The sequence below is a fragment of the Pseudorasbora parva genome, chromosome 1, assembly GCF_024679245.1.
Source record: "Pseudorasbora parva isolate DD20220531a chromosome 1, ASM2467924v1, whole genome shotgun sequence".
In the NCBI taxonomy this organism is placed as follows: domain Eukaryota; kingdom Metazoa; phylum Chordata; class Actinopteri; order Cypriniformes; family Gobionidae; genus Pseudorasbora; species Pseudorasbora parva.
Genome location: NC_090172.1, coordinates 20,343,116 through 20,356,072, shown reverse-complemented (window position 1 = coordinate 20,356,072; position 12,957 = coordinate 20,343,116). Strand labels below are relative to the sequence as shown.

Below are 12,957 nucleotides of genomic sequence, written 5' to 3'. Positions count from 1 at the left end.
CCTGCGCATTCAACCTCGCTCTTTAAATTCTGGTGCGGGTGGGGAGCGTTGCCATGTCTGCATGGTTTGTTTGCTATATTTATTTATTTATTTATTTATTTATTTATTTATTTATTTATTTATTTAGGTATTTTTGGTGGTTGGTGCCCAAGTATGAATGATCGCAATTTTCAAATATCGCTACCCACTCGAGACATGTTCTACATAATATAATTAGGCTTAATTATTGCCATATTTATTTCATCTTTAATCTCAAATGAGGTAATAGATATAGCTAGACATCATCATGATCCATCCATTCCTTTTTATGAAATTGATGCAGGACCACAGGAGCCCTTTGCCCCCTTGCCTAACACTATTTTAGTACCATGATATAGCTATACCAAAACAAAAACCTTTTATGTTTGTTTGTTTGTTTTTTGGGTTTTTTTTCTGTAGCTAAACCTTTGTCATTGTTTAAAGCAGCACTAGGTAACTTTTCAACCTTCATAATATATTTTCAAGACTCTTGTGATGATACATCGACTTACAATAGGTTGAATGACACGTCTGCCATAGCTTGATGGGGTCTGTATCATTTTTAATCGTACTTTTAAACTTCGGGTTTCGGGTATAGTAACCCGAGAACAATAAGAACTACAAAATTCGACTGCTTTACGGCATATACGTCACTTCCACCAACACCCACACTTCCTTAAATTCGGACGTGTGAGCCCAACTTTGTTTGTCCGATAATATAGTCATGTCCGAAGCAGCACAGACAAATAAGAAAGAAAATGTTTTGTTGGAGGAAAGCAATAAGAGGAAACGAAAAAGTGATGGGATTAAAGGCAGGACGAGGATCAGCAATGGACCAGGGTTTGCTCGTTGGCGTGAGCTGAAGAAGGCGTGCCCGACCGATGCTACCATGCTTGTTATGGTGATTACCTACCACTCAAACATTAAATTGAAGTATCATATAGATTTTGTAAAACGGTAAACAACAGACTACTATAATGACGCTGGCTTGTAAACGTGAGCATCGCGATTATTTGACGTTTGAAAAAAATAAAATTTGAAAGAAACACATGCCACTGACTGTATCTGGGATGAAGACATTTCACACGCAACGCCAGAAGAACACCTGCATGTGAACTCCTCCTGCAGTGTTCAGGGTAACTGTTAGTGCTGCACCAACCCGCGGAGCCGCTTTTATGAAATTATTTGGCACGCCCCGCATCACTGTATATATTTTTACAACCCGCCCCGCACCCGCGACCATTAAATAGACATACGGGGTCCGCGGGTTATGAGACGACCCGTGCATCACTAGTTCAGGGCTATCAGGGTTGTCATATCAACAAATGCACGCGCGATGGCATCCCCTGTTGTAGGATGACAGTTTACGACAGTAAACATTATTTTTTCCCAACTGTAGGGGGAGCCCGAGCAAAAGTTACCCAGTGCTGATTTAAAGAAAGGTGTAAGAATGATTTACATGTAGTGACTATGAGGTGACATCAAAGGCAGCAGACAGAGAAAAAAAGTCCACTTGACCCTAAAGAAATCAGTCACTGGCAAATTAATTACTGTGATATAATGAATAACCGATATAATATTTCTTGCAAAATAAATCAATAAAGTCAGAATACACAGACACTTTTATCACCAATTGGTGAAAAATGAAGATGTGTCTGTGCAGTGGCAGAGCACCATTACGTGACAGCCGTTTTCAGGACAGCCACAGACAGCTCTCTGTATGTCTGATGCATATGGCACAAAATTGGAAACACTTTAGAGGTTTTGAAGTCATCATCTGGTTAAAGATTTACAGGAATTCTAACTGTCTATCCGGAATGCTGTGACACCAAACCAAAAGTAGGCTTATATGAAGATCATAGACTCTTTAAAATACATCCATAAGTTTTACATGCTGGTCTGTTAGGTACATTGACATATTTTCACATCCCTAAAAATGAGGGCTGAATGAAACAAACTGAGACTGGTTTCTTTACATGTCATCAAATGGCCTCTGGGTGGTCCTTGGCGAATAAAAGATGCTTTGGAGTCCAGGAATTTTGCAGATGTATTAAAACTGCTTTGACATATGGTTCTACAGCTCAGCAGTTGAATACTATTGGAAATGAATCAGATTTGCAGTCAGATTGTGTAGTTACCTGGCCTATAGGGATTAATGGGCTCATACTGTCCTGCAAAACCTTGGTATGCAAGTATGACCACCTTCTTAGATCAGAAAAAATATTCCTGCCTACTTTTCGAACCACACTCTACATAATGGATCACCATAATCTGTTTATATTTTTATAATGATGAGAGGTGAGATCAGAATGTCTGATTTGGTTTAGATAACACTGATGAGTTTAGCCTACAGAGTGTGCCTTGTGACTGACTGGAAGTCAGTCACTAGTGTTTTTTTGTTTGTTTGTTTGTTTGTTTTTTTTAAATGCAACTCTAAATATAAAAAATAAAGATATGTACAATTTTTTTTATATTAACATATCTTTTGTTTACTACATAGTTCAGATGTCATTTGTCTGCATGTGACTAGTCTGGATTTCTCTCACTCATGTTGCAAACAGCAGGCATAAAGATAGACACACTGGATTCTTCATAGCATTTCACACACTCAGCTACTACCTCATCAAATGCAAAATACATCTCAAAGGTACATTATACATCAGAGAGAAATTAGGTTTTGAATGTTTAGTAAAAATCTAATATGGAGACCTTAAAAAACATTTTTAAAAACATTGAATTCACATATCTTTTAATATGGTTGCAACCAGGGTTTCACAGCTTTAAAAACATATTTAGCTCGAGAAACTAGTGAATAAAATTAAAATTAGTTAATAAAATAATGATTGTCCCATAAAATTATAATATGTAGGAAGAATATGACCAAATACACTGCACCAACAGTCTTGGCAAGTTGTTTGGATAAAAATAGTCAAGTGAAACTTGAATCTGGTGACCTATGTGTAGAAGGGCTCACATGCAAGGCATAATGGGTAAAAGAAAAAAGAAAAAGAAATAAATTGGGGCATAATATAACCAGGCACAAACGTTTTTAATCTATTATTTTCCATTTAATCTAGTATATCCCATCAAATCACCAGGCTGACTTGTTTGTGTCAATTTTCTGTCAACAGCTGCACTACTTGATATCTTCTATGGAGAAACAGGTCTGATGTATGACACCATTACAAAATACATATTAATGTTTTGAAAGAGGCATCTATAAAAATATAAAATCTACACTGTGTGAGAGAACATTTACAGACCGACTGAAGCTGGATTATGACATTATGATTAATAACAATCATATAGAAAACATTAGCATATAATGAAATAATTATGTAAAAAGTCGTAATGAAAGTGTGAAAAACAAGTGGGTTTTCGCGCGAGACATACGCACTAACTCCCAATTAATCACGCGAGAATTAAGATAAAACTCGCGGATTGGTCGCTCGCACACCAATTAAATACAGGCTGAGTCCTTCATGACAGGGAATAGGGATAAAAAGTTTGAGGTGGCCTCTGAAGTAAAAGTTCGGCGAGTTGGAGGGAGGGGTTAAATCCAGAGATGAGCGACACAGAGACGTCTGAGCAACCTCAGCCCGAGAGAAAAGTCATAGGTAGGGGTTCAGTGACTTCTCATACATTTATTTAAGACACTTTACAAATCATAGTAATGAACACGTCGTGTTTATGGAATGAAACGCGACTGACAGGCTTCAGAATTGACAAATTAGCTTTTTTTTATTGATCAGCTGCATCTTGTTTTGCTTTAACTTTCGACTGTATCGTTTTTCAGAATGTAGGCCTATTTATTTATTTTAAGGCGTGCTGAAATTGTTTCATTCACAACTGTGACTTTGCATGAATAGGCTACTATCGATAACGATGCTGATAAATGCGTTTTACCGCATGGTTACCTTCCTCTTAGGAACTTAGGTCATGTGTTCTCTAAGTAGCCTACTCTTCACTGGGCGATATGATCGTGTCTTGTTGAGATTTAATATTCTGTTTCTGTAACTACAGCATAGATACATTTAAAGTAGTCTGATATGATCTGAAGTTTTTCATATTTGAAGCAGACCAGCGTTTGGCTGTTTACGTAGTGAAAGTGCTTCAGTTCGATGACCCACATTTATGCGCGGCTGTAACCATGTGCTTTAGGTGGGAGGTGTTTAACAGCAGGTGTGTTGCATGTCATTAGGTAAACACTTTACATTATGAACCATAATTTGCTATGTTTCGTCGAGCCTCATCTTATAGGGCTAAAAACACGCATTTTCGTTTCCCTTTATGTCTGACCAGCAGCTCAACGTGATTGAAAGGTTTCAAAGTTTGTAGTTAATAATTTACACACGTGTCCCACGTGTTCAAATGAGCCTGCATACCGGGCTTTGCTTAATCATATAGCTTCTAATCTTGTCTGATCACACCAACAATTCAACCCAAAAGATCTTGATTGGGTGGTGATGCATTATTGTATTATCTGTTGCAGCGACAGGTGTGCAAGGAACTGTGAAATGGTTCAATGTGCGCAATGGATATGGCTTTATCAATAGGTAGGTTTATAATGCTGAACGGTATATAATGTTTAATCCTATCACTAAAAAAGTATTTGAATTATCATGTTGTTTTTTTCCTTCACAATATCATACATGCGCTCAGAAAAAAAAATATTGGTTATAATTGGTTATAAAGTTTCAAATTTAATTCACTTTTCCTTTTGTTCCACAGAAATGATACTAAAGAAGATGTATTTGTTCATCAGGTAATGTTAACGTTATACATGCATTGCAACCTTTAATATAAACTTTTCTAAAATCACTACTTAATTTCTGCCCACATACAGAGGTTGAATTTATTCAAGTGGTTTATTAATTTGATTGATTTACTGAATTTCTAAGATGTTAAATGCAGCATATTATAACCATGGCATTCTTGCAAGTTTAAATGACATTTACCAACAACAAAAAAAGAGAACATACAGAAACTCTAGATTTCAAGTGTATAGAGCTAAATGAGTTTGAATAAAGATAAATACACACAAAATTCATAAATGCACACACAGGTTTCACAAATGCACAAAAAATTCACAAATGCGCACAAAATTTAAAAAGCACAGAAGATTCACAAATGCATACAAAATTCAGAAATGTGCACAATTCTGAAATGCAAAAATTCAAATGCGTTTAAGATTCAAAAATGTATTTCTGATGCACTCACACATGTATCTTGATTTGCAAACTGCTTGCGGTCTGTGAACTTCACTGCATTTGTGTGTGAATTGAGACTCCCCTGACTCGATCAGCAACCAATCAGATATAGAATCTCAAAGTGCAACAAAGGGGAAAAAATAACAAAAATGAATAACAAGTAAAAATATAGAATAATACAAGCGCTAGAGGCTCTGTTGGTATATTCCTATTTCTTTTATAGTCTATGGTATATTCCCAATTCGGCAGTGTCCTGAAGATGTTGTCAAGGCATGACTGCTGAAGACCAGATGATGGGTCTGCATGACGATTCAGACGATGGGGATCGCCGCAGCACCATGCAGGAGGCAAACAGTTTTCTGGGCACTTCTGTGGAAACACCGGGGTCCGTGCAGTCCAAGCCGCCCCATGGCCGCAGTGCAAGACGGCCATTATTGTAAGATGGCTACCGTGGTGGAGGACTTTTCCTGGCAGATGCCTGGATATTGTCCGGCGTGATGTTGGGATGTTCCGCTTCTCGGCTGCACCGCTGTTCCGTCTTGCACTGCGGCTGTGGAACGGTTTGGACTTCTGCGCCAACCCCGGCGTGTCCACAGAAGTGCCCGGAAAACTTTGTTTGCCTCCTGCATGGTGCTGCGGCGATCCCTCAATCTGGTCTTCGGCTGTCATGCCCCGATGATGTCATCTCATCAGGACACTGCTGAATTGGGAATATGGGAATATCATAGGGGAATATGTAGCAACGTCAAATACATTTCTGAATCTTGAGCACATTTGTAAATTTTCTTTGCATTTCTGAATTTTGTATGCATTTGTGACTCTTCCGTGCTTTTTAAATTTTGTGTGTGCATTTATGAATCCTGTGTGTGCATATGTGAATGTAGTGTGTGTATTTATCTTTATTGAGACTCTTAGCTCCATACCAGTGCTCCTAAAAAATCCACTTTGTTTTTTAAATGGTTTGACTTACAACTTAACTTAAGGCTGTACATTTTTCCTTTGGGCAGACTGCAATAAAAAAGAATAACCCAAGAAAGTTTCTCAGAAGTGTGGGGGATGGTGAGGTTGTGGAGTTTGACGTTGTTGAAGCAGCTAAAGTAAGTGGTTCTGGATTAATCCAAATACTGTTGAGGAATATTGCTTAATACTGAGTTATATAGCTTAATTTTCACTCTAAAACTAAGCATTTGCTTTAGGGCTCAGAGGCAGCGAATGTGACTGGTCCAGGGGGTATACCTGTCAAAGGCAGCCGATACGCCCCCAATAAACGGAGATTTCGCAGACGCTTTTACCCCCGTAATGCAGGTCCTGCTGAAGGAGAGGAGACTGCTGAGGGTACTCCAGCTGGTCCCACAACTGAGGGAGAGAGCAGTGAGGAGAAAGGAGCCCCGCGGCCACGTCCTCGCCGCCAGCGTCCACGCAGGAGACCTGTTCCGCCACAAGGCGAAGTGAGTTCATTTGGATCCTGTTTTTAATCTGAAAGTCTAGCATCCCTTAGATTTAATGGTGTATTTGAAACTTTGCTAGTGAATATTGTAGGCCCTAGTAACATTTCATAGAATAATCCTTTAAACTTAAGATCATTTTGTTTTATTACTGCACACAGCTAGTTAGTGAGTTTTGCAGTTGTTTTTTTTCTTTGCTTTAGGGAGAAGCAGGAGAGAAGAACGATGAAGTAGATGGTGCCCAGCAGAGGCCGCCACCTCGCAGGTTCAGACCTCGATTTCGAAGGTTCATATCATCACTTGTTTTTAGAAAAACAAAAGCTCACAAAAAATACATCAACAGCATATTATTTAATAATGTTTGGATATAGGGTGATGTTGTCAATTTTTCTAGGCCAGACATCCCTTTTGGGCCACTGTTTTGGTATCACCAGCACTAATCACCATTTAAGTTTGAATGTGTTCTGGTAAATCCTTGCTTTTTGGTAACTGAATTGAATCAACTCTTAAATTTCATTTTGGGTGAACTAACCCTTTGTTATTACTGACTCAGCCGAATGTCATTCCACATCCGTAAGATCTCCGTTCATCTTCAGAACACAGTTTAAGATATTATATTTAGTCCGAGTACATAACTAAGTATCTACACACTTTACTGTCCATGTCCAGATAGGGAATAAAAACATCATCAAAGTAGTCCATATGTGACACCAGTTAGTTAATTAGAATCTCTTGAAGCATCGAATACGTTTGGTCCAAAAATAGCAAAAACTATGACCTTATTCAGCATTGTCTTCTCTTCCTTGTTTGTGTTCAAACCCCAAATAAAGATTCAAATGTTTGTGACTCGATCAAGGATTCGGATCACATGCCAAACTGCTGAAATCACGTGACTGAATCTTGACTCTTTATTTGAGGATTGATGTATTAAATGTAATTTAAAAGTATTTTTGATGTTTCAAGAGATTCTAATTAACTGATATCACATATGGACTACATTGTTTTTATTCCCTCTCTGGACATGGACGGTAAAGTGTGCATTCACTTGCATGCGCTCTCGGACTAAATATAAAATATCTTAAACTGTGTTCTGAGGGTGACCGTTTGGGTGAATCATTAATGACATTAATTTCATTTTTGGGTGAACTAACCCTTTAACTGATCCCAAATGATTAATGATGTCTTCTGTGAGCTGCTTCTAGATAAACTGAACTTCAGTTGACTCCCACTGATGAACTTTACCTACTGTTGCTACGTCTACATTAATCTGGAGTTTGTTTCAAAATGCTCTCCGCCCAGACTTAACGTGTTCCAAAAGTTTTCTCATCCCAACTGAAACGTCAGTAAACGGCAAATTCAATTTACTGCATATGCGTAAAAGCTTACAGAGATAATGCAGACATAATTATGCAATTCATTCAGGATCATTTTATTGAGCAAAATATCTCCCCATTCATTGTGTCCAGGTCGCATTTGGTCAACCATTATGTTGGGTCTAAAATGCAACTCCACTTACTTTGACAGGGCAGCAAATGCAAGTAAATTTTCATCCTTGCAGAACGGTGATATGAAGTGTGCAAAGTAATGTATTTTAGCAACTGCGTGAAAGTGAATAGCACAGCTGGCACAATGGCGGTATAAACATGTATATCTGTTGGTAAACGTGCATCATTGTTTTCAAATACCTCCGTCTACACAGTCCACACTATGATGCGAAGACAGCCTTTTCAAATGTATCCACTTTGGAGAGCGGTTTCAAAAAGCTACATTTACACCTCAGTGTGGATGGAAGATGTTTTAAAGCGAAAACTTATTCGTGAGAAAATGGTCTGAACTGACTTATAGCAGAATTTGTCTCATAATTGAAGTTTGCATAATTGATTACTTTTTATTGTTTGTTACTGTGAAGTGACTTTGAACTATCTGTATTAGGTAAAATTCTATATAACTAAATGTGACTTGGCTATTAATTTTTACAATGCTTTCAGAGGTCTTCAGTTTGATTGCCTTAAACATGCAAGATGCTTGTACAAGAAGCCTGTGCTCATTTATTGTATTTTATGTTAATGTCGAAGTCTTTGTTCTGTGATGCCTAGGCCGTTCCATCCCCGGCCACCCCCTGGAGAGGTTCAACAGACAGCACCTGCAGAAGAGCAAGAGTTGCCACCTAAAGAGGGCCAGACCAATGGTGAGCAGACAGAAGGACAGAAACCCCGCAGACCATTCAGTCGGCGCAGACAGAGGAAATCTGAATCCGGTACATCGAAAGTAAGTGTTTTCTATAAAAACACGTGACTGTAGTTGAAATTGACGATATTAGCTTTGTCCTTGCTGCCTGACTGATATTAACATTAGCTGCTACAATTCTGGAATGGGGCCATTTTCTCTGGACCCTGCTAGATATGTAAACAATCAGAATGCATTACTGGGAAATATTTTGATTTTAAAATGGTGCATCTTAATCTAGTAGCTCTGTCCCACAACTGTTCATCTAGGTTGTATAAATATTTAGCTTGTCATTGTTTAGGATGGAGATGAACCTGAAAAACCTGAGTCCCCAGCTCGGACCTCAAAGTCTGCTAATGTCAAATCCTCTTCTGAAACGTCCCCAAAACAGTCCACTAAAATTGAGGTCCGTAGTTTTATGCATGTAGGGTTTTGTTGGTTTTAGTTTTTTGCCAGTGACATAAATGTGCCCTAACAGCAGTTTCTCCCTGTGTAGGGCCCTGGCCCTACAGCTTCAAAGCCCTCAGAATGATTTGTGTCCTGGAAGAAATCATGTGACCTTGGCAAGAGGTGGGACTTCCTGAACTAAACTTGTTTTAAAGGTGGTAATGAGTTACAGCCATCAAACTACAACTGATGTTGAAATGCAATGCTTTTTAACTCTTAAAACAATGGCAAGGGAAGCGTTTTTGATTTATTGGCCGCCCAAATGTTTTGTTGTATAAATATCTGAACATGCAATATATCAAAAAGAACAGATTGCTGCTTTTAAAACACAAACCCTGCTTTGTTTTAGCTTCATACAATCTTGTATATGTTTTTATCCACTTGAAAATGGGTAAGTTTTTGTTTTTTTTAATTTTGGACAAAGCTGTGACAGTTTGTCAGACTTCATTTAAATCGTTTTCAGAACAGTGAACAACTTGGAGAGTCAAACACCCCTTGCTTGCACATTCCTGTAGCTCTTCCTGGTTCAACATTTTCATTCAGTAACATTAGGCAGTTTTGCTTTAAGTTTTTTTTTTAATACATGTTGACTGTTATTTTACATGTATGATGATATTGCTCAACAGTTCTGTATAAAATTTCATGTTTGCTGGGGAAGCATTTTGGCCTGATGTCATGCTCAATTCTAGTCAGAATGAGTCTTGACTGTGGAGATCCACTTTTGCAACACGACTGACGCGTGATGTGACTCTTCCCATCATTTGTGCGTTCAATTCTGTTTAAATGCAGCGCTGCCTTCCCGGAATGCTGTGCGGGCACGTTAAAGTCGCTTGACGTTACCCATAGGAATAAAGTAGAGCGTGGCGCGTCAGTGTTGGACGGAGAAGTGTCTCTCCACCTTGATACTGCTCCATTAAGCTGTAATTATTGGGGTGTTTTAACCAAACAAGGCAAGTCCTCAACTGGATAGACCTATAACCAATTGGAGTAACGGCAGAAATGACGCATGTTGAGCAACGCATAGTAGTGGGAATTTCGGATCTTTGAATCTCGTTCATCAAAATGAACAAATGTTTTTGTTTTTCAAGTAATTTTTTTTTCCGTTTCAGCAGAATATAATTAATGTTACATTTTAAATTCCCCAACACATCTAGTAATTATGCAAATGTTGATCACATTGGCAATAAAAATAAATTCTAAGCTAATGCAGCCAAGGCCAAACTTGAAATGATTACTTAATTGCTTAGCTGGGTTTTCAGGCTATGCAGTCTATTAGTTAACCTCACCTCCGAATCAGAGTTCTTTCTCTTCACTTCACATTTAATCACGTATGTTTCCTGTTTGTTTCCACGTATGTCATTAATTCTCACAGCCCCATAGGCTTAGTGCAGAAAATTCTGTACAGAACTGATGCCTTGTAGCGCATGCACGATCAACACAAAATGATCAAATCGACGTTAGACGTCTCGTTCCTGAGTCATTTAAGATAAGTTCAAAAAGAACGAACCGTTGATGAACGGCACAAAAGATCTCAACTGCACGCATGCTGAAAGTAGAAGATGCGTGTAAATGATCTTTGCCAATGTTGTAAAAATGTAAGGATACACAGAGTATTTGCTAACAATCATTTTTGAGAAGGAAAGGTGAATGCATATACGAACAAGCGCTCTGTTTAGGATTGGAACAAATTCAACCAAAACGCTTTTTGGTGACGTGGATTTTCGTATCTGTCCATCATCGAATAAAGCCTGCCCTGACAATTTTGATTGGTCTGCTCTAATCCGTTGTGGAGTAATTATAGAAATGGTTCAGTTTTTTTTTTTTTTTTACATTCAGTTTTAGAAAATTATTAAACTGCTTGTATTCAACCTCTGTATGTGGGCAGAAATGAAACGCCCCTTTCCAAAAATTGTCAACCACATATCAAACGTGTCATTAATTGTTCCTCAGTTACATGCAAGAGAATAGTCATCATCCACTGCTACAGTTGTATGAAGTCTTAAAGTGTTTATTGCAACACCATTTTATCTGTCATCAAATATTCAGACTAACAAATGGCTTGATGCAAACTGTAACAGAGCCTAGACAAGGCATAGACTCAAATTCACCTACTCATTTTGACATTTGGGCATGACGGCTGCCATGCCTTGTTTACCCAGTAATTTCTAAAAAAGAAATCTTATTTAATTTCTGTCCATTAATTTTATTAAGTTGCAAACTCAACCTTTTTAAATGCAGATGCAAAAAGTGCATTAAATTGGGTATATATTAAATGCCTATGTTATTCGTCCTAATGTTCATTGGTTTGACTAGAGCAAAACCGATTTAATGCATACATATTCTTCTGAGGCTAGATAAAGCCAGCCTTAGTTTAATTAGGATATTGAAGTAACTTTTACAAATGTGCCTTAGGAAAAACATTATTGGCGTACATATTGTAAGTTGCTTTCATTTAAAACAGCTCAAATATGCATTTTAGTCTTGGGCTAGGTTTAAGCTTTGTTTGTGAAACAGGGGAACATTATTTTCTCAGCTGAGTTAACTTCCAAAGTTAAATCACAGAACCGTTGTGCGTTCTCTACACTACTTCACACTGTCCAGTGTTGTGCAGCTTTGCTACACCAATTGAGAGTTGGTCAGTTCTAGGCAGTGTGCTAAATTAGACTAATTGGTAATGTATGGAGGTAGGTGCGAGGTACATTCATATTTGTAAAATAGATGCCTATAATCTATTTTACTGGTATGTATGGTTGACCATGAATCTATATACACAGAAGAGAGCACTGTCTAGGTGAATTATTGATTGTGTAAAGCCATCCATTAGTTTGGTTGGAAAGTGAAATGTTGCAACAAATACTAAATCTGTATACACTGACAACATTGCATTTGATTAATTTTAGTTTTGAACTGTTTAATATGCACTTCAGCATGTCTGAACGTTTACTATTGTCGTCTCCCACTGTTCTTCTAAGTTGCCTTTCTTGTTTTGTCATGCCTCACTTTTATTTTTTCCCTGTCACTGCATAGGTTCCCAGGTGGGTTAGTTTGAGGGGTAGGACCATGCCCGTCTCGTCAAACATCCAAACAACTTCCCCCTTGCTTTACGTCCTTGTCCCTCTCCCTACCTGATCCACCGCTTGTGGTCTGGACCCTTCATCTGTCAGGGAGCGAGAGAAAGTGATGAATGGGATGGGAGGGTTGGGTTGATGCATACTTGACCATTTAAAAGTAAATAGCAAAAAAAAACTGCTCTTGAAAAGCCCATTAAATTATTTCCCCTTAATAGTTTTGTTCTGTACTATGGGTGATGAGCAGTAGAGAAAACGTGACCAGTTCGGCTACTTTAAGTTCATCAAAGAGAGGAAATGCCATCCAGTGTGATGAGCGCAGCATAGTCTCTTCTCACTTGTAACTTGATAAAAGGGGAAAACATGCATCCAATCAAAATACATTTTGGTTAAAAAATTGTCCCTTTTTTTTTTTTTTTCTTTGATATGTACTTTACTTTGGTGGGGATTTTGTGCAATGCCAGTAAAGTAAATAAAGAGTAAATGGATTATTTGCAAAGCCTTGAGTTTTTTTTTTTTGTGTGTTTTGAGCAGGTTGTACTT

General features: G+C 38.1%; 1 protein-coding gene across 1 annotated transcript; it reads left to right on the top strand.

Moving 5' to 3' along the window:
- The first annotated feature begins 3,481 nt into the window (after nucleotides 1-3,481).
- LOC137060134 (Y-box-binding protein 2-A-like) lies at nucleotides 3,482-12,903 on the top strand. Its single transcript, XM_067432453.1, has 10 exons — nucleotides 3,482-3,635; nucleotides 4,511-4,574; nucleotides 4,750-4,783; nucleotides 6,236-6,325; nucleotides 6,425-6,676; nucleotides 6,877-6,959; nucleotides 8,770-8,941; nucleotides 9,201-9,305; nucleotides 9,396-9,469; nucleotides 12,374-12,903. The coding sequence occupies exons 1-9, from the start codon at nucleotides 3,584-3,586 to the stop codon at nucleotides 9,429-9,431; spliced, it is 888 nt and encodes a 295-aa protein (XP_067288554.1). The 5' UTR covers nucleotides 3,482-3,583; the 3' UTR covers nucleotides 9,432-9,469; nucleotides 12,374-12,903.
- Nucleotides 12,904-12,957: the final 54 nt, after the last annotated feature.